The sequence below is a fragment of the Brassica oleracea genome, chromosome C8, assembly GCF_000695525.1.
Source record: "Brassica oleracea var. oleracea cultivar TO1000 chromosome C8, BOL, whole genome shotgun sequence".
NCBI lineage: Eukaryota > Viridiplantae > Streptophyta > Magnoliopsida > Brassicales > Brassicaceae > Brassica > Brassica oleracea.
Window position 1 is genome coordinate 30,370,391 of NC_027755.1, and position 24,434 is coordinate 30,394,824.

Consider the following 24,434-nt stretch of genomic DNA (forward strand, 5'->3'; position numbering starts at 1 on the left):
GATGATGACGCTGTCGATGATTGACACGTGTGTGGACACGATTGAGAGATGGGTGAAGGCGCGTGGTAGGCTTGTGGCGTTGCTACTTTGCTGGAAGATTTTCTTTCCTTTTTTTTGGTTTGCATTGATACTTGCGTTAGATTTGGAAAGGAATCATATACTGGAAAATGGTAAATATCTTTTTTTTGGGGTAAATAGTAAATATCTTTGTATAAATAGAAACATTCTTTAAGTCAAAATGCTTTCACCAATAAACGAGAATAGTAATAGGAAACTTAAATATTCAACTTTGTCTTTTGAAATTTAGAATCTTAAAAATATATACTATTTACGATTTGTCTCTATGACTACATTTTTCACTAGCATATATTAATTATACTAGTATTTTCCTGCCCTCAGTAATATTTTTTTAATTGAAATTATATTTAAAATATTATTATTTTAGAATTTATTCTTTTCTTACTCATATTTTAATTTGAATTTTGATTTAATAGAATATAAAATTAAGAAAAATAAACAAATTTGTTTATTTTAAATTTTATTTAAGAATACATATGTATATATTTAAAATTATAATATTTGATAGATTTTTTATCTATTTTTTTGGATAAAATATATTAAATCAACTTGTATAAATTAATAAAACAAAATTGATATAAAAGTTGTATACTTATCAAAAAGTAAAACTAAACAGTATTTCTAAAATTTATAGATATATAAAATAAACTAATGATGTTACGATTAAAAAAATATAATTTTTAAAAAAGTTCTAAAAATAATTGATTTTTTTAATTAATAAAATTGTATAGTTATAAAAAATAAAATAAATAATATTCAAATTTTCTAACGAATTATTATATTTCTATTATATATTATTCAGTGTCATATTTGAATAGATTTACATTAATGATTATGTATAATTTAGGGGTGTCAAAATGAGCTAACTCGCTCAACTCAACTCAGCTCATAGTGAGTTCAGATCTTTCATGAGCTAGCTCATAGTGAGTTAGCTCATTTATTAGATGAGCTTCAATATGTAAATTCGAACTCAGATCATCTAGATCATAAGCTAAACGAGCTAGCTCGCGATCTAATATAAAAATAATTATCATAAAATAAAATATTTAAATAAGTTTTATTAAGTTTTATAATATTAAAAGTATGATTTCTATATTACTTACTATGTTTTATAAAATTTAAATGTAAAACAAAATATTAAATAAGATAATTTATGGGTAATTTCTAAATTATCTCTTAGGAATATTTTGACTTACATCTAAATTTAAAGATAAATATGACATGATGAGTATATAAAAAATCTTTTACATTTTCTATATATATCTAAAATTTTTTGGTTTTACATTATAATTTTAGAAGATAAATATGTAAAACAAAAATTATCTTTTTTACATAAGATATATATAATTTTAAGTATGAAAATGGCAAGCTCATGAGTAGGCTCATGTTTGTTAAAGATCGTTCACATAACTCGTGATCTAATTTAAGCTTGCTGATTAAACTCATTTATTAAATGAGCCTAAAAAACAGAACTCATGCCCATGACAAATTAATTTGAGCTATAGCTCATTTTGACACTCTTAATTAAATGTAATTGTTCATGTTATATTTAGTCATAAACTATATTATTATTTTTAGTATATTATTCACATTTATTTATTATTTTTAGTATATTATTCACATTTATTTAGTAAAAATGATTGCAAAGAGAACGTGTGTCAAAATCATTTTGTAAATAATGTGAGATTTGTTCACAAGAGACAATTAAATCAACATTTGTCCACTCAAGCTTGAGAGAACATAGAACTTTGTCTGAAAATAGACTAAAATTAGCTCACCTTCTAGGGACTGCTAACTAGTTTACATGACCGACAGACGGACTGAAGACAAAACGGTTAAAATACATTAATGAATACTTGAAGAATCAAAGAAGCTACTACATGTGAGTCTAATTTGAGATATTCGATAAGTTACCGCAAATGTATCCATATAACATTCCAAGTAAGAACCGTTAAATAGTGTCATTTAATTGTTAGTGTTCTTATTATGACTGCTGTTGGAGCAAAAGTATTGGTGATGTCGATGACTCATGACTCGTTAGATAATGTCATGACAAACTATTTGATTTTTTTTTTGTTAAAGACGTTCACGATGGGAGATGAACAGACTATTAGCTAATGTCGGCTTGAGATAAAAGCAAGACTATCAAGACCAGAATTAGCGCTATCGGTAATGGAAACACATTCTCACTATTGAGAAATCCAACTTAATCAACCATGAATCACATAATTTGTTTTCTTTTTGTCGACTATCCAGACAGTTAAATCATGTTTTGGCTAGTAAGAGGGGTTACCTGCACGAACATCACAATTCACTACAGAGTCGACTCGGGTGTTACAAGATCTAGATCCATGAACGAAGCTAAGCATCCGAAACAAAACATCACACGTTGCTCTGAAGGATATCATTAATTCCCAACAGAATGTCAAGCTAGTCCAACGGGAATTCAATTGAATCACATAGCTATTTGATCAACTTAAATAAACAATAAAAGCAAGAAAATCATACATCTGTTCCAAACGAGCAAAGACATAATCGACCCTAAAATGATTCCACGTAAGCAAAAAAAAGCCACTATGAATAAACGATCAAGCAAATGAATCATGTTCAGAATCGAACCCACCTCGTTGAAACAAACTCAAACTCTCCCGGACGTAGCAGAACCACCAAGGAACGAGAGCAATCCAGCGTTAGCAGGCTCTTGATCATCCATAAACAGATCATCAGGAACCACAAACGCACCGTGCAAACAAACAATCGCGACGCCAATCATCAACGCCGAAGTCAAAAGCGATCCAACGCTCGTCATAAACACCACAACGATCGTACACAGCGCAAGGCCAAGGAGCGTCTCTCTATCGGAGAAAGTCCGTCCAAACACGACGAGCGGCTGATCCGCCGGGCGGAAAACGTAGAGGAACATCCACCCGGCGAGGAGGCCGACGAGGACGAGGAGCGAGAGAGGATGCGAGAAGAGCGAGAAGGCGAGGACGAGGGAGACGATGGCGGCGTAGTTCACCTTGAAGTAGGCGAGATTCTTCCTGATCCGGGATAAAGCGTCGGTGAGGGACTCGGGCCGCGCCATGGAGCTTCGATCCACGAGCTCCGTCCACGGGCGGCGCTGTGATAAGCCGTCGCGGATCGAGGTGGAGAGGCGTGAGAAGAAGGTGCGGAAGGCGGGTGTGTTGATTGGAGGCTGAGATTGGGCAGCTTGCTGATTGGTGACGGGGATCGTCGGTGGACTGGCCATGGCGGTGGCGCGTGAGGTTAGATGCGGGTGACTTTGGCGGAGAGGATTTTCGATCTTAAAGATTGAATTAGAAACAATAATTGGCCGATTTGGCTGGATCCATAAAGGTTGTGCAGGCAGGTCTAATACCATCAGGTCACGTGTTCGAATAGATCTCAAATATTAAATCAAATAACTACATTTATTTTTCTAATTATGTAAAAATCATCATTTGAGTATAACCAGATAAAATGAAATTTTTTAGAGATAGGCCTGGATTTTTAAAAATAAATTTTAAAAAAATTTATTCGTAGTTATACAAATTAATAAATTATGTATATGAACACATTTTAGATATTGTATTATTAGATAGTGGTCAGCACCTCGTGTTATATATATATATATATACTATGTGTGCGGGCTTAATCGTTTTACATTATATTTTATTAATTCAAAAATCAGTATGATAATTTATTATTTAAGTTTTCAAAAAATTAAATCACACATCAAATTATATATATAGAACAAAAAATTTCACTAAAAGATATATATTTATTATTGTGTTGAAATTTTACACACATATTAGAAATATTTTAGAAAATATCTTTATACAAAATGTTTTTAGTTGATTAATATTTAATTATAAATTGTTTATATGTTATTTTCTAACTTTTATAATTGAAAAAAAAATAAATTTTAAGATAACAACACTATATATAAGAATTATCTTATTAAAAATTATAATATTTATTAATAAAAATTCTAATATAACAACACAATATATAAAAAATATCTTATTTAAAAAATTAAAATATTATTAATAAAAGTTCGTGTTTAGTTATATAATTAATTATATATAAATTCATTAAGGGTAATATTGACTTTTTTTTGTAGAACCAAGAAGTTCGGGTCTTCGCCTCTAATCTCCCTAGGCTCGGAACCAGCCTTTGTTTGTACTTTTTACGGCTCTGGACACTCCTCCCCGTCCAAGACTCAAATTGGTGACCTCTCGTACAAATGCATGGGGTTGCCAGTTGAGCTAGCTCGTAGGGTAATATTGACTTTAACCACTTAATTATTAAAAATTGTTTTTATATCTTATTTTTAATTTTTATAATTGAAAAATATGTTTTAAGATAACAACACAATATGTAAAAATTATCTTATTTTTAATAAAGAATAATATTATTAATAAAAAATCGTATTTGATCAAATAATTAATTATATATAAAATTCATTAAGGGTATCATCGACTTTGACCACTCTAACTTTTAACGTGAGAGTCCGATTGCAAAAATTTACTTCGCAAATAATAGTATAGATATATTTTCATTGTTTCACGAACATTGTAGTCTTAGAATTTTTATTCATTTTACTAACAAATTTTACAATACCAAAATAATCGTAATTTAATACATAATTTATAAATCAAAGTATTATTATGTATAACCGTTTCAATTAATATGAAAAATAAGTAAATAAAGTATAAAGTTATACACTATCTTTGTGAAACAAATAGAAATCTAGAAACTACTATTTTGTGAAATAGAAAGAGTGTATATATATCCAATAAATTTTAATTTAACGATATTTTATTTAAATCTAAATTATTAAATTAGATATATTTTTAAATTAATATTATAAATTCTCTATAAATTTTAATTTTAAAGATATTTTATTTAAATCTAAATTATTAAATTAGATACAAATTTTAAATTAAAAACATATTTATAGCGGTAATTGACATTGATGAAGTAGCTTAAAACTAATAATACTCATTCAATCAAATTAGTCACTTATATACTATACTAGGCTAAGATCCGCGCCTTTCGCGTGATGAACATTATATATAAAAATTATTTTATGTATTATATGTCATTGTGGGATTAATTGTTTTAGTAATTTGTAATTTGTTTTAAGAAAATTAAGTTGTCAATGTTTGTTCAAAACTTTTATCAGAAAAATTGTTCAAAGTAAATTTCGAAATTAAAACATTTATGAATTTTATAAGGTATATAGTTTAATTTAAAACTATATATATATATATATATGTTTTAATCTTAATAATTATAAAATGAAACTTTGTACTTATATGATTTTGAAATCATTTTTATCTTGTTATGACAAAAAATTTAAACCACGGTTCACAAATTTTGAATGTGAGACTTTTAACATTTTTAGTAGTTTATAGTCATTTTTAAAAATTCAAAATATAACATATACAGAAAAATCTAAATTTTTATTATAGGTTACGTGGTTGTTTAATTTATTTTAATAGTTTAAAATTAAACAAATATGATAGAAGATACACTAATTTTATAAAATATTTATTAGTCAAAATCATTAATTGTCGTATATATACTTTAGCCACATTAGACAATTCCGTAAATTTTATTTAAAAAAATAATAAAGAACATTAATAATGAATTTATGGTTAGTTTAATAAAAAAAATTATTATATATCTAGATGGATCAACTTATTTTTGTAAGGATTATAAGAATCATTTTAATGATGACACGTGACTACAAAAAAAATATTGTAATGTTTCTCAATTAATATATAAGAGATTATATAAATATAAAATTAATATATACCTAACCATATATAAAAATATGTATCCCACAATTATACACATTCCAGTAATTATTTTATTAGCAAATATAAAGTTATACCATAATAATTAAATAATGTAGTATATAATGAGCAACTTATATATACATGATCTTGGTATATAAATCTCAGCGCATTTAAAAAAAGATCTTGGTATATACCCAATCTTAAAACTTTGATAATAAAGGTGATTGGTTGAGCTTTATCTTCTTACTTTAGCTTTCTTTATTTTTAAATCACTAAACTTTACCAATTATGTTGTAGCTTTATTTTTAATAGTTAAAACCTAAATCAAATTTCTATAAATTTTTACCAATCATGTTTCAGCTTTATTTTTAAAGTTACAACAAAAAAAGTAAAGCAAATTTTTTTTAATGTATTTTAGGTAAAAAACCTAAAGAAAAACTAAAGTATAATACTTTATTCAAAATATAGGAATAAAGAAAAGCTAGAAAATTTTAAATTTTCATTATATAAAACAGAAGAACTTCTTAATTTAATTGTAACTTGTATATAAAATTTCGACAGAAAATTATATGTAAGATATATACACAAATTCATGATTAGATATTTTAATTAAAAACTTATTTTATGTTATCTATATCACTAGTGTGAATATGGACCGAGTTTCAATTGATCAAATAAATCTATTCTCAGTTAGAGTGAAATGGGTTTCACATACATGGGGGTCAGGAGCGATTTTTGACTGGGGTCAATACTGAAAATTGTTAGAAAACATTGTTAAAAATTAAAATTGACCGGGGTCAGTTGACCCCGCTGTCCTTCAATTGTCTCTGCCTCTGGTTGTGTTGTGCACTCGCCATAAAGTAAGGGAATGGGAAAAGAGATAGAGAGAGCTGAAACGATTGAACCAAATCGAAAACTATTTGTTAGACAAAGAAACAATATGTTCTTTTTCGTTAACAGTATGTTATGGAGAAAGATTTACCCGTGCAGAGACGTGTAACCAAAAAGAAAAAAGCATAATGGTATATATCATGATAAATATATATTAAATAAAATTATTGTTATTATTGGTATATATCATGATAAATATATATTAAATAAAATTTTACAATAATATTAGTTAAGCTAATAATTTATTATAAAATTATGGAGAAAATGACAAATTAGAAAAATTATTTCGCAAATAATATTAATAAACAATAATATAGATATATTTTTAAACTATATCAATTATTCTTAATGCATAATTATATATACAAAGTTCTTGAAATTGTGAAAGCTATTATTTAGAGTGCAATGAGATAAAAAGGAAAATTCATGGAGTCGAGTGTAATTTTGTAAAACGAATTTTCCCTTTTAGATCAATTTTTTTTTTGTTAATCAAACCCTAAAAGACAGAACAGCTACGGCTTGACTTACGCACGTGTCCGGTCTGGTCGTTCTAATCTTTTCTTCAGCCGATTTCTTCATCTCTTCCTCTAGTCGTCTTCTTCTTGATACTGGAACATAGCGGAGCGGCACCGTAAACAGAATGTTGGATGAAAGCAAGTTCGATGTCAATCTCAAGCTGTGGGCTCTTCGGATTCCTCGTGAACTCTGTAAAAGCGCAACTCGGATACTCAACGGGTACGTTTTCTTCACCTCCTAAAGATTCGATCTTTGCGCTAAGGATAGATCTTCAGCTTCAAAAAGAATCAATTTTGTAGCAACCATTGTGTTAAATGAGCTTAAAGAGAATGACTTGTAGATACATGCTCAACATGCCTCGGATTAAGCCCATCACTGAAGAATCTGGTTATGAAAAGACTCGTTTGGTGATACTGTCGGAAAGTGTTAAAAGTGCTGGTAAGGGGTTTGTTTCTTCTTTTATCTGGGAACGTGTGTTTTAGTAGATGGTGGAAAGTGGCGTGATTGTTAGGTATTTTTAACCAAAGCTTCTTTTTGTAATAGCACAGATTTGTCGGAGATACCAGATGAAAAACTAAACCAGCTTAAGAAGCTTATTAGTGAAGTTGAAGTAGTTCCTCATTCGGTTACGCTTGGATATTCCTATTGGAGTGCAGGTAAGACAACACACTCATTAGGATCCTGTTAGGTGTTTTGAAACCTTTCTGATATTGGTCTTTAACTCGCAGATCAAATATTGAAGAAGATACTGCCAGATGGAGTGGACATACCTTCATCTTTTGAAACCATAGTTAAGTATTAACTTTCTCTGTTCGCATATAAGAACTCTGTTTGTAGCAGTTTAGTCTCTCCAAATCATGAAGATTGCTTCTCTCATGAGAACCAACATCTCTTTTACTTACTATCTGCAGGTCATATAGCCCACTTAAATCTACACGACGAGCTCCTTCCTTTCAAAGACGTGATAGCAAAGGTTATCTATGATGTAAGTTTTCTGACCTTCCTCTCATGACACATCCGTGCCATGACAGCAAAGAAGTCTGACGTTTCTAGTTGATCTTTGTAGAAAAACTATCCAAGGATCAAGACAATTGTCAACAAAGTCGGTACCATATCCAACGAGTTTCGAGTGCCAAAGTTTGAAGTGTTAGCTGGAGAAAGTGGGATGGAAACAGAAGTAAAGCAGTACGGGGCGAGATTTAAGCTGGACTACAGCCTTGTTTATTGGAACTCGAGACTAGAGCATGAGCACATGCGTCTTACGTCTCTGTTTAAACCTGGAGAGACCGTGTGTGATATGTTTGCTGGGATAGGACCTTTTGCTATTCCAGCTGCGCAAAAGGGGTGCTTTGTTTATGCAAATGATTTGAATCCGGACAGTGTTCGGTACTTGAAGATCAATGCGCAGTTCAATAAGGTTGATGAGTTGGTCTGTGTGCACAATATGGATGCTAGAAAATTCATTTCCCAGTTGATGACTACTGTCTCTGATGGTGGTGATAACAAAACAAAGGAAGAAGTAGCTAATCAAGAAGGTACTTCTTATTGATTTTAAACTCAGTTTTTGGCATTACAGTTAGTATAATGTTGACGGTTGGTTAAACTTAATGTAGAAGAGACGAAGGCTGGAATTAGCAGAGAGGAGCCTCTTGGTGCTAATAAGAAGCCATCTGGCAGTTCAGAGACAGGTAAGGAATGTTTCTGAAGGTTTCTCCAAGATATTTTAACTGTTAATGGTGCCTTTTGTGAATCATCATTGAGATGTTAACTGAATGCAGGAAATGGGGTAGGGAAGAGTATAGAAGGAAACGCAAAGAAGAGGTTGAAACAAACGGTGCTTCCAATCGCAAAGCCGTGGGAACATATCGACCATGTTATTATGAACCTTCCAGCTTCTGCCTTGCAGTTTCTCGGTATGCTACCAATGATTCACATAAGCATGTTGAGTCTGTTTTAGTGTGAGAAGAGAGTTTTATTAATTCGAGTGTGACATCAACAAAATAATTAGGACTAGGATCATTAAAGCAACAGGAGATGCATCATGCATTAAGGCTTTGTTTGAATGTTAATTGTTTTGTTTTTTTTTGGGTGAGATGTTGGTAGGTTCTAGTTTAAGTAATAAAGGAAATCATTGTTCTTATCTTATTCTCTCTAATGCGTAATTTGGGTCTGTAATTTTTGTTGTTTGTTTGCAGATGCTTTCAGTAAAGTCATTCAAAGGAAGTATTGGAAAGGACCACTTCCTTTAATTCATTGCTACTGTTTCATTCGTGCAAGCGAAACCACAGAGTCTATTATTGCAGTAAGAATCAACCACCGACTCTAACTATGGTTTCTTTGTTATATTGCATCGCTGGTTTCATTTTTTCTGAATGCCTCTTGGAATCTAAAGAAGAGGTTTTGTAATGTAATGAAGGAAGCTGAAAGTGCTTTGAAGTTCCATATAGAAGACCCGGTGTTCCACAAGGTCAGAGATGTTGCTCCAAACAAGGTAAGAAGATCCATCCCCATTGCCCTGTTATAGAATACTCAAGTACATCATGTGTAGCTACTGAGCTGGGAACTATTTGGTTGGTTGCAGGCGATGTTTTGCCTAAGCTTTAGACTGCCTGAAGCATGCTTGATGGAAGAAGGCTGGTTCAGGGAAGTGAGAAGAATCAAAACCACATGCGTTTGAATTTTTTTTGTTTCATTTGGTCTTTGGTATCATAAAATTATTAGGAATGAATGAAAGTGATGAGTCTTGTGTCTCCGAGTCCTTGGTATCTTACAAAGATGTTAGCACTTAGCAGTTTAAATCCATTATCTGCAACTGCAAGTCGTTTCCTTAATCTTGTTTACCTTTTCACACTAATCACAGTATTGTTTGTTAATTCTATGGCAATTACTAAGTTAACAGAAATAAGAAGGTTCTTATCACGAAAGCGAAAATAGTTACAAAGAAACAATCTGAGGGAAGACATCTGTTAGTTGTGTAAAAATAGAATTTAAAGTATAAACTGTCGCATATCCATCAGTGAAGGATGTGAACACTAGATAGAGTACGCTTGTAAATTGAGGCGCAGGTTAGCTTAGAATAGTGTGACCGAGTGATAGGATAGATAGGACGGAGTTACCAAAGAGGAGAGAAGCGAAGCAGCTCAAGAATGAAAAAGTGACCAAACCAAACCAACTGCCATCTTAGCTTTTTATGTAACGGCACCACCTTTTATCCTTTCTTGCTCACTCTCTCTACCTCCCTCGCTTGCTCGCTGCCTTGTTCTTCCCAATGGAGTCTCTCGGATCTCTCCATCGTGAGTCTCTCTCTCTCTCTTTTACTGATTTGTTTTTCATGTTAGAAAGAAAAAAAAAAAACTAGAAATGGAGGGAACATGAGTGAAATGTATTAATCCGACCTGTCAGTTAGCAGTCTGGTTCTTTTTATAGCTTCAGTGATACGGTTCCTATCTTACTTATGTCTTGTTTGATAGATCTGATCTCGCTGGTTCGGATCCGTTCTGTCTGATTTGTATACAGATTCGTCTCTATTGCTAGTTCTTTAGGTATTTTGAAACTAGAAGAAGAAGAAAGTGGATTTTAGACTCTTTAACTCTATATGGTTTTATTACAGAGAGTTTAGGATCCGCCGTAAATGTTCACTCGCTTTCTGGTAAATCTTGTGCGCCGCCACGGTGGAGTTTGTTCAACAGGAACACGCTTGTGTTGCGTGCAGAGTCCTCTAAATCTTCCACAACAACCAAAACTGATGGTGAGCTTATTATATCTTGGAGACAGAATGAATACACTGTGTGATGTTTAAACTGGAAAATCTTTTGATTTTTGTAGAATCATCTGATGCCTCAAACGGGACTAAAACTGTTCGGAGGACAACTTTCCCTAAAGAAGTGGAGGTTTGTTCTTTTGCTTTTCCTTTAGAGATTTTGACTATGTGTTAATTGTAGTTAGATTGAATCTTTTTATGTTATGTTACAGGCACTGGTTCACGAGATGTGTGATGAGACTGAGGTTGCTGTCCTCAAACTCAAGGCAAGTCTCCTCTGACTACTGCGTTCCCGTCTTATTTTACTTGTGGCTCTCATACTGTACAATGTATCAATCCTCTCTGATGCTTTCTTTCACTTATAGGTTGGAGATTTCGAGATGAACCTGAAGCGGAAGATTGGACTTGCTGAAACTCCCATTCCTGTGCCTGATATCTCTCCATCTGTAGCTCCTCCGATTCCTTCTGAGCCCATGAACAAGTCAGTTTCTTCTTCTGCTGCTGCTGCTACCAGCCCATCCAAAGCAAAACCTGCCTCTGAAAAAGTGTCTCCGTTCATAAACGCTGCATATCGAAAATCATCAAAGCTGGCTGCTTTGGATGCATCTGGATCTAACAACTATGTTCTCGTCACATCTCCCTCAGTAAGTAAATGCTTTCATATTCTTTTTTGTCTTTGTTTTGTCTTTGTTTGATCTGTGACATTGTTTCTTCTCTTGACCAATATAGGTGGGAAAGTTTCAGAGAAGCAGAACTGTAAAAGGAAAGAAACAAGGTCCTACCTGTAAAGAGGTAAAACTACTCTAAATTTCAATTTCAAATAAGATCAAAGGTTTTCCTAATCTTTAGCAAATGATTTTCTTTGCAGGGTGATGCAATAAAGGAAGGCCAAGTGATTGGATACTTACATCAGTTGGGAAAAGAACTTCCAGTAACGGTAATATAAGCTTTTAAACTAATGCATCCTTTGTAACTATCAAACTGGACTCTCATCGATCTTTGCTATTTATGGAAACAGTCTGATGTAGCTGGGGAAGTTCTCAAGCTTCTTTCAGATGATGGAGGTAAAAAAAAAAAAACATTTATGTGTATTTAATTTTAAAATCTTCTCACTTTGAGAAATGATCCAATAAAATTCTCATGGTTTATGTGCAAACAGACTCTGTAGGTTATGGAGAGCCTCTGGTTGCAGTCTTGCCATCGTTCCATGATATCAACATCCAGTGATACTTATCCGGAGACTGTACTCTTTCATCTTCTCCTATCTTTCTTTTATGGAGTATATGTAATCGGTTGATTGAAAAGTGCTTGCGAATCTATTTTGATTTTCATCTTGATCACATGATTTGTGTGGAGGTTTAATTCCTGAACATGTGACGCAGCTATATTGTTTTTTTGTCACTCTTTGGATTTTGGTTCGTCTTAGTATGGATCTTTCTGCACCAGAAAAAAAAAACCCTATAGATTGTTGAAATGAGCATATAACTTCACTCTTTTGGAATTGAATGTTTGTATTTAGGATGAGGAGAAGCTATAAGATTCTTTAGTTGAAAAATACTCTTAGCTGGCTAGTGGAAGATCCACAAAAGTTTTGGCGAATCTGTTATGCTTTATTTAGCAACTTGTACGCTGCTTTCCTTTTTTGAGTTAAAGGCTTTATCAACGAGGCTTATTGATAAAAGAGAGAGAGAGAGAGAGAGCAAAACTTTTCTGTGCAGTATACACATATGTTGATAGATCGTATGTACCAATTGAAGAATACTTTGAAGGCCTTAACGTGATTTAACATCAATTTCTGATTAGGGAACTTCCAGATATGGGGGTAGTTAATTGAGTTCTCTAACGTTTTTATATATATATACCTGAATATGTTGTGAGCCGGATATCAAATCCTTGTAGCCCCACTCTTGTCATATCATATTGACATATTCTTGTAAAAATACACTGCATTGATGCAGCAATGGATGGTGGACTCATCTTTTTATAAAGGTCTTTCAATGTTCATTGTCCCAGCTGCATTTTACAAAACTTACTATCTATTCCAAAAGTAATTATAGGCTTATTCACCTCTGATGATAACATAGAGAGAGCATCATTTTGATGATTGATTGTATGACACAAATTCTTTTATTCTTTTATCCTTGTACTTAGAGCAGAAGAAGATCCTTTTTTTTCTCACAGGATGCTCATCTAATCAAAAGGACATTTAAAGTGGAGATCAAAGACATGAAGAGCAGTGCTTTCAACGATAAGACTTTGTGTTTGTTTGTTTGTTTGTTCTCATATGTGGTGTTTAAGTTTTACATCTTCCAACGTATACATTTAAGTAATAAACATTTTACCTTTTGACCAAATGATTTGAAAAATCTAGTAATAAACAAATAAAACAATCAATGAGGCCACAGCTTTTTCACTAAAGAGAAGCAAGCACACTTCCCCACACACACAACTTTCTTTCTTTTCGTCTCTCTTCTTCCACTGTCAGATTCTTCTTTATTCATTTCTGTGATCTTCTTGTTTCTCTTCTTTCACTTTTGTTTCCTCACAGATCTCCCTCTCTTCTTCCAACTCAAATGGAGTCTAAATGTAAACTCTATGCTTACTTCCATCTCTTCCTCCTCTTCTTCACTTCACTTGCACAAGCAGCTGACCCTCAAACAGACTCCCTCCTCACCTTAAAATCCCAACTCACCGACAACTCCAACACCTTACAAGACTGGTCCCTCAACTCCAACACCAAACAAGTCCCCTCCTGCTCCTGGTCAGGCATCCTCTGCAACCAAAACTCCACTTCCATCATCTCCATCAACCTCTCCTCCAAAAGCCTCTCCGGAGCCTTCCCAGCCACTCTACTCTCCGTCTTCACCGACCTCCTCGAGCTCAACATCAGCGACAACTCCTTCTCCGGCGAGCTCCCACAAGAGATCTTCAACCTCACAACCCTCAGAAGCCTCGACATAAGCCTCAACAACTTCTCAGGCCCTTTCCCAAACGGTGCCTCTTCCTTCAAGAACCTCACCCTCTTAAACGCCCTGAGCAACAGCTTCTCAGGCTCCTTACCAACCGATCTCCCTCTCCTGGAGAATCTCAAGGTGCTGAACCTCGCTGGCAGCTACTTCACAGGTTCGATCCCTGCTCAATACGGTTCTTTCAAGAACCTAGAGTTTCTTCATTTAGGTGGGAACTTACTCAGCGGTCACATACCTAAAGAGCTTGGGGGTTTGAAGAGTATGACTCACATGGAGATTGGTTACAACTCTTACCAAGGAGTGATCCCTTGGCAGATAGGTTACATGAGTGAGCTCAAGTACTTAGACATAGCTGGAGCCAACCTCTCTGGCTTCTTGCCAAAGCATTTCAGCAACTTAACCAAGCTTGAGTCGTTGTTCCTCTTCAGGAACCATCTCTCTGGTGAGATCCCTTGGGAGCTTGGAAGCATCACTTCTCTTGTTAACTTAGACCTTTCGGATAATCATTTGTCAGGGACCATACCTGAGAGCTTTGCGGAGTTAAAGAATCTTAAACTGTTGAGTCTTATGTACAATGAGATGAGTGGGACACTCCCTGAAGGAATAGCTCAGCTTCCTTCTTTGGAAACTCTCTTCATATGGAACAATTACTTCTCTGGTTCACTTCCAAAGAGTTTAGGGATGAACTCTAACCTTAGATGGGTTGATGTCTCCACCAACAGTTTCCAAGGAGAGATCCCACATGGTATCTGCTCAAGAGGCTTTCTTTACAAGCTCATGCTCTTCTCCAACAACTTCACTGGGACTCTGTCTCCATCACTCACTAATTGTTCAGCTCTTGTTCGTATCCGTCTTGAAGATAATGCCTTCTCTGGTGTGATACCTTTTAGCTTTAGCCAGCTTCCTGATATCTCTTACATAGACCTCTCTAGAAACAAACTCACTGGAGGGGTTCCTGGAGATATCTCCAAAGCTAGAAAGCTTGACTACTTCAATATCTCGCATAACCCTGAGTTAGGAGGCAAACTATTACCGGAGATTTGGTCTTTGCCGCGTCTCCGCAACTTCTCTGCCTCCTCCTGCAGTATCTCCGGCCCTCTCCCTGAGTTTGAGTCATGCAAGTCCATCACCGTTATTGAGCTGAGTAACAACAACATATCAGGAACCATAACACCATCTGTTTCATCTTGTCACTCTCTTTACAAGATGGATTTAGCTGGAAACATCATTGCAGGTGGTGTTCCTGGGTCATTGGCTAAGCTTCCACATCTTAAAGTTTTGGATTTATCAGACAATAACTTGGCTGGTTCCATCCCTTCTGACAAAGTGTTGAGATCAATGGGGATAGAGGCATATGAAGGGAATGCAAACTTGTGTGGACTTCCTTTGAGACCATGTGCAGCTTACAGCTCAAGGAAGCTTGTGTCTGTTCTGGTAGCTTGTCTAGTTTCCTTTGTAATAATAGTAGCTGGAACCTTGGGGTTGTACTATGTTCTTCAGAGAAGTTCAGGGAGGTGGAAGATGGTGTGTTTCTCTGGACTCCCTCATTTCACAGCAGATGATGTTTTGAGAAGCTTTGAACCTATTGAAGAGCCTCCACAAGTATCATCCTCTATGTGCAAAGCGGTTTTGCCAACAGGAATCACAGTCACAGTGAGGAAAATAGAATTGCAAGGCAAGAAGAGAGGTGTTGTGTTGAAGGTTTTAACGCAGATGGGGAATGCAAGACATGTGAACCTTGTTAGGTTGCTTGGTTTTTGTTACAACAATCATCTTGTGTATGTGTTGTATGATAATAATAATCTGCATACTGGGACTCTGGCTGAGAAGATGAGGAAAAAGAAGAGAGATTGGGTGACTAAGAAGCGGATCATCAGTGGAGTTGCAAAGGGACTTTGCTTCCTTCACCATGAATGTTACCCTGCAATTCCACATGGTGATGTGAAGTGTAGTAACGTTTTGTTCAATGATGATAATAACATGGAGCCTTGCTTGGGTGAGTTTGGGTTCAAGTACATGTTGCACTTGAACAAAGGCATGGTCTCTTCAGGTACTTACTAACCATGACGAAAATTCTTAGCATTAACTATACTACTCTCTAACACTAAACTCTCTAAAAATGCAGATCAGATGAACGATGTAAGAAGAGCAGAGCAGCAAAAGGACGTTTACAGCTTTGGAGAGCTTGTTTTGGAGATCTTATCAAATGGTAAGCTGAGGGATGCAGGTAGATTGTTACATAACAAGCCTAAGGATGTTCTTCTACGAGAAGTATACGCAGAAAACGAAAATGGTTTTGAACAAGAAGTTAAAAGAGTCGTTGAGGTTGCACTTCTATGCATATCAAGTAACCAGTCTGACCGTCCCTGTATGGAAGATGCACTCAGGTTTTTGTCTGAACCACATAGTAGTAGGTTGAAATAGGTGTACTGCAGACGGTGTTGAACTACACATAGTTTTCCCTTCAATATAGCATTGTACTAAAACATTAGTTGTGTGACTTTTGTTCGAACCATATGTTATATGATGATGCTGTTCTTGTATTAGTGTGTTGCAACTTTTAAACCCGAGTTTGAATAGAAAATAAAATTGTTCAAACAACTCTGCAACAAAGTAATTTAAAGTACTGAAGCAACATATTAAAGACAGATCCAAACCTTAACCGACGACAAACAAAAAAAAACATAACAAAAGGTCTTAAAAGAGACCTAGATGAACACTCTAAGCGCGAACACCTCGGTTAAGACTCACCATACGAGTTGAGCCATCCATTTGCATACCACCTCTGTTTCCTGAGCCAGCTCTTGCTGCATATCCTCCACCTCGGTTCTGGCCCGACCAGTCTCTAGGCTGTCCTGGTCTTCCTCCATACCCAGATCTGTTGTTACCTTGTCTTCCTCCATATCCAGAATTCATGTTGTTGTCCTGCCATCTCCCACCACCTGATGCTGCTCCTGCATAGTCCTGATTGTTGTCTCTCCTCCTTGAGCTCAGATCCAGACCACCTCCACCGGTTCTTGCTTCCATTGCCCTTTCGTTACTTTCTGCCAAAACTGATAGTTTCTCGGTTAACTGGAAAGCCAAAGACTGTAATCTGCTGTGTTGCACTTCATGGAAGACAATGCATCGTGTTGGCTGGTCCCAGCTTGCGTGAAGCTCTTCGTTGATCATCATTTTGCTCACAATGCTGTGAACCTGTGCTTCGGTGACATCAAACATCTTAGCCAGCTGTTCAAGGCTTAGGGACTCATAGGAGCTCGAGTAAGTGAATAGGTAAGTCCTTAGAGCTTCTTCTTTGATCCTAGCTTTGACCATTTCGAGGATGCTGTCACGGTTCTTGAGCATTCTCCAGACCTCAAGAGAGTTCAGAACCTCAAACGCGGTCTGGAAATCCCCTTTGGTCAGGGCTCTGGTAGCTGCCATGACGTGATCACGTACATTCTCAGGTGGTGCATTGAACGCTTGCCTCTCGCTGATCTCAAGCAGGCGACGGAAATTCTTGCTGATCACTCTGCGTCTGGCTTCAAGCGAGTTTGCTGCCATGTTTGGGACTTCAAGTAGCATGGCACCGATGAGATGAACAGCCTCCAGTAGCTCGAGGTTTATGTGCATGTGGTATGGCATTTGTCTTCTCCTCTCCATCCTTTCCTGTTAAATCAAGAGTTTTTTATATCACATATAAGTAATACTGAATGAAACAACATGACCATAAGCATCCATGTTGAAATAGAGAAAACAGATTTGTATGAAAAGGAAACAAAATGCAGAATCCATGCAGCAAAATATATACTAGAAGCTCAGGTATTTGAATAGTTGCTGCATACTCAATATGATAAGTAAGACTAATAGTGTTCGTAGTAATGCTTCAGTCAGAACTATGTGATTAAGCAATTCATTCATTTTTACATTCTATTTGTATCAGAAGATAACAGAAAAGAAAAATTACCTGTTCGGGTGTCTTCTCATGATATCGACTTTGCGAGACACCTTGGGCAAGCAACTCCCTCACTCTCTGACCAGAGTACAGCTCGGAGAGGCAGCTATGGGACTCAGTGATCATTCCAACACGGAAGGCACAAAGACCAAGCTGCGCCATGGTCCTGTTAAAGAGAATCTGTGTTGAGATGACCATGTGCTGAATGTTGTCTTGGAGATGACTCATTAGCAACAAGTCTCTAGCAGTCCCAAAGTTGTCCATCAAAGCATGGTGATAGATATCACATAGCATTGCACGGGCCTTGGTCCGCTCATCTCCATTTCTGTAGATAAGGGACACAAGAAGATCCATCATTGCTCGGCCGCTCTCTGGGAAGGTAGGTTTACGGGGAACAACCTCTGGAACAACAATGAATGAAGAAATAGGTCCACTTTCCTCTTCGGCATCCTCAGCTTCTTCATCTTCTTCAACCAACTCAGCCAGCTTCCTCATAGCCTCATAAACTTCCTGGGGCTTGTAGTATATTGACTCAACTCGTCTCAAGGCCACCTTTGCAGCAGCTTTGAAATCACCCATCCGCTCAAAGTAGTCTTGGATGTTCTGAGCAAGGGCCAAGAACATGGGCTCATCCCTCAGTCTCTCAACATACTCACGGGTGTGAGGATCAATGGACTGCAAGCTCTTGAAAAACTCAGTGTCAATCCTTTCAATGAACGCAACCAAATTCCCCCAGACCCGGATTGTTCCATCATAATCTGCTGGCTTGGAAGTTTCATTCTCATCAGGCTCGATTGTATCATCCACAACAATGTTAGTGTACTTGACAAGGATGTCCAGTATGGTGAGCATGTTGAGCACGCACTTCTTCCAGACCTTGATAGGCATGTGTCCGCTGAGACCTGGATTCACATCAAACTGTGCTGAGATAACGCTAAACAAGATTTCGAGCTTCTGAGCAGGAGTCTTGGCAATCTTGGTCAAGTGTGTAAGCTGATCAACTAGGTCAAAACGAGCAGTCCCCTTCCTACCACGAGCAGCCATAATCTCTTTAAACTTCTGGTTGACCCAATCCCAAGTGATCTCCTTAGGATCTTTACTAAGCAGCTTCTCCATCTGCTTATCTTTCTTGTTAAGCATCGTCTCCCAGCGAGTATCAGTGGTTTCATCCACCTCCTCGTCAGTCACAGCCTCTTTGCTATCATCGTCCTCAAACTCATCCTCGTCTTCCTCATCGTCATCATCCTCATCTTCGGGCTCATTCTCCTCCTCAACTTCCGGAGCCTCCCTATACTTGTTAATATCCTCCTCGTACAGCTTATTGTTCTTCTTCAGCTTCTGCCTCATCGCGTTCAAGGCCTTGGAGTTGCTAGGACTCATCTTCTTCTTCGCTTCCTTATTAGCCAAGGCCTCGTTCAAGAAATCCTCCAACATGACAAGCGTCTTGATGTACAAGGTAGGAGGCTTAACAGCCTCCGTGATCCTCATAACTTTCTCAAGCTGTTTGTTGACCTTGTCGAAATTCTCCTGAAGGCTGACCCAATCGTTGATCTTCATAGCGTTCTTCATCTGCTCAACGGTGTGCGTCATCTCCTCGAAACGCTTGTCCTTCGTTGGCTTGATGACACGTTTGGTATCAATGTCGTCGTCGTCGTCGCTGTTATCCTGGAGGTAACGGTTGTTGATGTCGTTGTTCTGAACCTCCTGGATCTCTTCCTCGATATCGCTCTCATCCTCGCTGTCACTACCACCCTGTGAACGAACATAGCAACCAAATCGATTGAGAAACTGAATCTAACAAGAGAGAGAGATTCATGTGTAGCGAAACGAGAAGGAAACCTGAGCGAAAAAACGAGACATCTTCTTCTTCTTCTTTAGCAGGAGAGCTTAAACCTGAAAACACCATAACCAGAGGAGCGATACAACCAGATTACATACACATCGATCATATAAATTCAGATTCGAACGACTCAGTACAGTTTTTAACACGAAGAAATCGAATCGAATCGAATCGATCTACACAAAAGTCGAACAGAGATGAAGAAGGAAGGAGTTACCTAAGTGGAGATGATGGAGATGAACGAAGGTAGAGATGCCTGATGAGAATCTCTGTGAAGGAGATAAGCGTAGCCGTCGAAAGTGTTCGATTCGAGATATTAATATATCAAATGGAATTAGGGTTTCCTAGTCACGAATTAAACCGACGTACTTCTTGGATGGAGCTAAACCGGTCGGCTTGGTATTTATGCGCAGTAAATAAACCGTAATTCTAATTGATATCTCAAACCCCCCGGTTTAATATTTACTTTTGTTCTTTACTGCTTGTTAGATTTATCTATGAAATTATGGATTGCTTTGTACAATTAACATTTTAATCACCAACGGTTTTGATTAGTCAATACACTATTTTTTACAACGTTTCAGAAAATTTATACAAATGAATCTGCAAACAATAGGACTCAGTCTGAAACAAAACTCTTCCATGATCTTCAACACAACATTGGTTTCATACCTTCTATCTCACCCTTTCTTAAGCTGTCTTTACATCAGTGGAAGATGCATTACTCTTCCGGAGCCATACGTTGACAAGAATTGAATCAATCATGATCTACACATTGCAGAAATGTATGCTAACAATAAGAGTATGCACACAGAAGTTATCATAATGGAAGGGGGACAATATAACTTTGAACCTGGTTTAAGTGTGCAGCTACGCAAGGAAGAACCAAAAGCCCTGGTTCACCAAATGCGCCACGCAACTGCTCCACCACCGCCACCATTACCGGTAATGTTTTCTATAGGCACGGAAACACAAAAAAAACACCGAGCCATGACTTTCAAATTAAGAGATCAGATCGGTGAAATTTTGTTAGTACCTGGCTTGCAACGAGCAAAACTGCTGTGCCATTTCCTTTGGAGTTCTTACTATTATAATCACCTGAAAGACCTGAGAGGATCCGGATTGAAAGAGCATTGAATGCTAGTAAAGAGAGATGAAGCAATCTGTACAAGACATAAAGCTTCTTCTGTCAATACGTGTGTTTCCCAATTTCTAGCAAACCAGTCATATATGTTCTTAACAACCACACAACTAGAGAACACTCATCTTTTACATGTTATTAATAAAATGATTCATGTTAAAGAAGAATTAATGCATACATTCCAATGCCAATGGCGGCAAGAAAAACCTTAGGCTCAACGGATAATAGCAGTGATCTTGACCTGCTAACTTGGACCCATGGCACCTAGATTGGTAATCATGAGATAAACATACTATCAAGTTCCTTCCAAAAAAAAAAAGGTAAATGCAATAACAAAGTCAGACCATTTGATAACTACTATTTGATTCAAGCTTTGAAATGGCATTAGGCACATTAATTTCATGGAATAGTTCTAACTTCCTACGGATAAAGTGTCAACATTAAGATTCCTGCTAGAAATGGTTTAGAAGTCTTACCAAACTGAGGCAGATTGCGTTCATTCTCGAAAACAGTTTACGGTTGTTGTCAACAAAGTTTGCGAAACCTGTATCACACATTTCAATAAGAGACTCATTGTCACACTAAAGTGGCTCTCCTCCAAAACTGTTTTCAATAGAGTTAGTCAATTATCATCACTTGTGTATCACATTTGAAAATATTCTAGTTCTAGATGATTAACCATAGAGTTCATATATTCAAATTAGTTTCACCAGAAGGGGAGAGATAACAAATGAGGCTCACCTTTGAATGTTTCCCGAATAACCTATAACAGATAACACACACAAATATGTCAAAGCCCCACTCTTAAGTGATAAAATAGGTTTTGGCAACAACCGCCACTGAATACTAAAGCTTTCACAATTAGTGTCCCATATAATAAAAACTGAAATGAAATCATCAAAAGGTAGGTCACACAGAAAGATGGTCTCACCTTGCCAATGATCAAAGGGATTAACAGAGTAACTATAAGACTTCTGAATAGTTGGTCAGTGGGAAACGAGACCCCTACTCCTCCGGCTATGTATCTTGATACCCAAAACGGAATCTGATAAAATGTGTCAAGCCAACCATGTTAGCATCAGTGACTGAAATCATAATGCAAGACCGTATGCTATTTTGAAACAATTGCCTAGCAATCCCTGAATAGAACAGGAAGCAATCTGACTAGAACTATCCTTGATTCAGCATTGATCAACTCCTAGTTTCAAAGGGGTAACAGATAATTATGTACTTACAGTTAAAATGCCTAACAAGTTGGATGCCACAGTGACCGCCAGAGCAAGAGCAGAGTTTCCCCCAGCAAGCTGAATTGGAATTGTGGTAAGTTAATGGAGAACGCAGAAAAAAACAATTATGCACAAAATATTGATTTTGGAAAAATATATCAAACTGAGTACGTGAGTGAGGGCAACACCACTTGATAAGGTGGTTGGCATACAGCAAAATATACCTAGCCCTGTAAATATGTATGATGACATAGTTAAGTTTTCGAGTCCGCAAATTAAGTGATTAACTGAAGAATAAAGTATCAAGAGAAAAGACTATAGGGCACTAACTAATCAAGTTGCATTTAATATTATGCAACTTGTAAGCTTTTCCTGCCCGTCACTCTTAAATAGAAATTGAATAAGATCTAAACAAGACATCAATGTGGATGCTGTTGGATACAAAATCACAAAGGAAATGAAATTGGCTCTTTGGTCAACCAGTATCATCAATCTGTCTCAGAAACTAAAACTAGTTGTACATGTAAAACTGGTGGCTATCTATCAAACCAGAAACAAATTTACTCAAAACTGTAGATTTCCTTACGGTAAACCAATGCAAGTCAGTTATAAAGCAGTATCAATCAGGAAAGAGCATGATCTTTATTCTAGTTGAAGAGAGAGAGAGACAGAGTAACCTGTAACAAGCTCCTGAGGTTGGAGTTGGAATAGCATAACTAGCCTTGAGAAGGATGGAGTGAGCAACAAAATAGAGGCCTGAAAAGGAGAGAAAAATCTTAATTATGTAGTATATAACTAACATAAGCTAAGAAAAATCACTACCAAAAGATCAAACATTCTGCAAGTCATAAAACATGACTGAAGAAAAGTACATTGGGGACAATAAGGGGTTTCTACTCATTACATTGTCTTATTAGCAGAGGAGATCTAAACTAGAGAAAACATGAACCATTCAGAGAAGGTATGAAAGCTAAACAGGAATCAAGAACATACTAGACCGAAGATACCAAGAGGCCATCCTTTCACAGCAGCACCAATTGCTTCAGTACGTAAAGTCAACCCTGTTCCACAATACAGAGAATGAGTACACTGTGGACTTATCAGCTACATCAACATGAAGACAAAGAAATGGTACATATAGAATGATAGAATCACCTGAGATAATAAAGATCCCACATGTGCTGAACTTTGAAAGAGAGTATTTGTCTGCAAGACAGCCAAGAGATGGGTTTGCAAAACCCATTCCCACACCAGTAACAAGAGCTGTAAACAATTAACCCACATTGCACATCAAGAAGTAAGGCAAAAAAAAAAACAAAGAATGCTTAAGAAGAATGTAATTTTACCTAGAGGCAAGAAATTATCTGAAGCAAAACTCAGCAACTCATTCCCAAAATGGTAACTTTTAGCAGAAGCTGAGACCCCTCCTCCATCACCACCTACCTATGGAACAAAACAGTTTGGTCTCCAACGAGTCAAAAACAAGTTCTTTTCAACAAAGTTTAGATCATTTCAATGAGGGCAGCGATGGAGAACCTTTTCTGAAGGTTGGCAAGCTCGAATGAATCTAGGAACGGTAGGAGTTCGTCTTCCGCAGGGCTCTAGGTAGCGGCGGAATACGAGGGAGCGGCTTCCTGGATACAGTGGTTGGCGGAAGCAGGGGAATGGGTTTCGGGTTGAAGCCAGCAGACTAGCTATGGTCGCCATTGGAAGAGTCGGAGTTGAGTTACTGAGCAAAAAAAAAAAAAAAAGATAAAGATCTTTATTTTGAAGCGTGGCTGCGTTATTCTGCATTCAAGAGTTATCACACTAATACCATTTGACACTTAGTGATTTTGGACCTCTGGAGGCGGGGTTATAGCTGGAGATACTTAAAATGATAATAAGAATTTTAAGTTCTATAGTTATTGTTTAATGATTGTAAGAATTTTAAATTTTATAGTTATTGTTTAATTTTAGATTTTGATAGAATCGTAGAATCATTAAAACTCAAACAATAACTATAGAATTTAAAATTCTTACAATCATTTTAAGTATAGCTCCAGCTAACACTCCCGCCTCCAATTTTAAAATGATTGCAAGAATTTGTGTAACCATTTAAAAAGTTTGAGTATTAATGATTCTACAATTCTATCAAAATCTAATGTTACTGAGATTTGAATTCTTAACATTTTAGCTTACGAAACAAAACTTTTAAAGTATTGCATATATCCTCCCGAAGATTTTTAAAATCATTGTACTATAATAGTTTCATAGATTTTTTAAAATATGA

At 36.3% G+C, this 24,434-nt stretch overlaps 6 protein-coding genes across 8 annotated transcripts; 3 read left to right on the forward strand and 3 right to left on the reverse strand.

Annotated features, from left to right (window-relative positions):
• Positions 1 to 2,446: 2,446 nt before the first annotated feature.
• On the reverse strand, positions 2,447 to 3,429 carry LOC106312484 (PRA1 family protein B1). The gene has a single exon (XM_013750028.1). The coding sequence runs from the start codon at positions 3,326 to 3,328 to the stop codon at positions 2,717 to 2,719; it is 612 nt and encodes a 203-aa protein (XP_013605482.1). The 5' UTR covers positions 3,329 to 3,429; the 3' UTR covers positions 2,447 to 2,716.
• A 3,843-nt stretch (positions 3,430 to 7,272) lies between these two features.
• Positions 7,273 to 10,165, forward strand: LOC106312350 (tRNA (guanine(37)-N1)-methyltransferase 1). The gene is made up of 11 exons (XM_013749837.1): positions 7,273 to 7,511; positions 7,633 to 7,730; positions 7,841 to 7,948; positions 8,021 to 8,083; positions 8,204 to 8,277; positions 8,359 to 8,827; positions 8,906 to 8,980; positions 9,071 to 9,205; positions 9,488 to 9,594; positions 9,709 to 9,783; positions 9,874 to 10,165. The coding sequence occupies exons 1-11, from the start codon at positions 7,417 to 7,419 to the stop codon at positions 9,967 to 9,969; spliced, it is 1,395 nt and encodes a 464-aa protein (XP_013605291.1). The 5' UTR covers positions 7,273 to 7,416; the 3' UTR covers positions 9,970 to 10,165.
• A 189-nt stretch (positions 10,166 to 10,354) lies between these two features.
• Positions 10,355 to 12,545, forward strand: LOC106312351 (biotin carboxyl carrier protein of acetyl-CoA carboxylase). 2 transcript variants are annotated; one of them, XM_013749838.1, is made up of 9 exons: positions 10,355 to 10,585; positions 10,903 to 11,040; positions 11,118 to 11,182; positions 11,265 to 11,318; positions 11,418 to 11,696; positions 11,782 to 11,844; positions 11,921 to 11,989; positions 12,071 to 12,116; positions 12,212 to 12,526. In XM_013749838.1, the coding sequence occupies exons 1-9, from the start codon at positions 10,561 to 10,563 to the stop codon at positions 12,277 to 12,279; spliced, it is 807 nt and encodes a 268-aa protein (XP_013605292.1). In that variant the 5' UTR covers positions 10,355 to 10,560; the 3' UTR covers positions 12,280 to 12,526. The 2 variants fall into 2 exon arrangements, with proteins under 2 accessions (XP_013605292.1, XP_013605293.1); XM_013749839.1 differs by lacking the exons at positions 10,355 to 10,585; positions 10,903 to 11,040; positions 11,118 to 11,182 and having other exon boundaries at positions 11,251 to 11,322; positions 12,212 to 12,545.
• Positions 12,546 to 13,482: 937 nt separating this feature from the next.
• LOC106311353 (leucine-rich repeat receptor-like protein kinase TDR) lies at positions 13,483 to 16,704 on the forward strand. 2 transcript variants are annotated; one of them, XM_013748550.1, is made up of 3 exons: positions 13,483 to 16,071; positions 16,147 to 16,465; positions 16,500 to 16,704. In XM_013748550.1, the coding sequence occupies exons 1-2, from the start codon at positions 13,626 to 13,628 to the stop codon at positions 16,443 to 16,445; spliced, it is 2,745 nt and encodes a 914-aa protein (XP_013604004.1). In that variant the 5' UTR covers positions 13,483 to 13,625; the 3' UTR covers positions 16,446 to 16,465; positions 16,500 to 16,704. The 2 variants fall into 2 exon arrangements, with proteins under 2 accessions (XP_013604004.1, XP_013604003.1); XM_013748549.1 differs by having other exon boundaries at positions 16,147 to 16,704.
• LOC106311354 (eukaryotic translation initiation factor 3 subunit C) lies at positions 16,571 to 20,121 on the reverse strand. Its single transcript, XM_013748551.1, has 4 exons — positions 20,013 to 20,121; positions 19,795 to 19,848; positions 17,968 to 19,707; positions 16,571 to 17,669 (listed from the first exon to the last, which is right to left on the reverse strand). The coding sequence occupies exons 2-4, from the start codon at positions 19,813 to 19,815 to the stop codon at positions 16,743 to 16,745; spliced, it is 2,688 nt and encodes an 895-aa protein (XP_013604005.1). The 5' UTR covers positions 19,816 to 19,848; positions 20,013 to 20,121; the 3' UTR covers positions 16,571 to 16,742.
• A 197-nt stretch (positions 20,122 to 20,318) lies between these two features.
• On the reverse strand, positions 20,319 to 24,000 carry LOC106311355 (probable sodium/metabolite cotransporter BASS4, chloroplastic). Its single transcript, XM_013748552.1, has 15 exons — positions 23,979 to 24,000; positions 23,699 to 23,891; positions 23,509 to 23,605; positions 23,318 to 23,425; positions 23,156 to 23,223; positions 22,840 to 22,918; positions 22,334 to 22,392; positions 22,172 to 22,240; positions 21,868 to 21,981; positions 21,678 to 21,699; positions 21,413 to 21,480; positions 21,115 to 21,200; positions 20,832 to 20,958; positions 20,649 to 20,750; positions 20,319 to 20,563 (listed from the first exon to the last, which is right to left on the reverse strand). The coding sequence occupies exons 2-15, from the start codon at positions 23,867 to 23,869 to the stop codon at positions 20,486 to 20,488; spliced, it is 1,248 nt and encodes a 415-aa protein (XP_013604006.1). The 5' UTR covers positions 23,870 to 23,891; positions 23,979 to 24,000; the 3' UTR covers positions 20,319 to 20,485.
• Between the last annotated feature and the right edge of the window lie 434 nt (positions 24,001 to 24,434).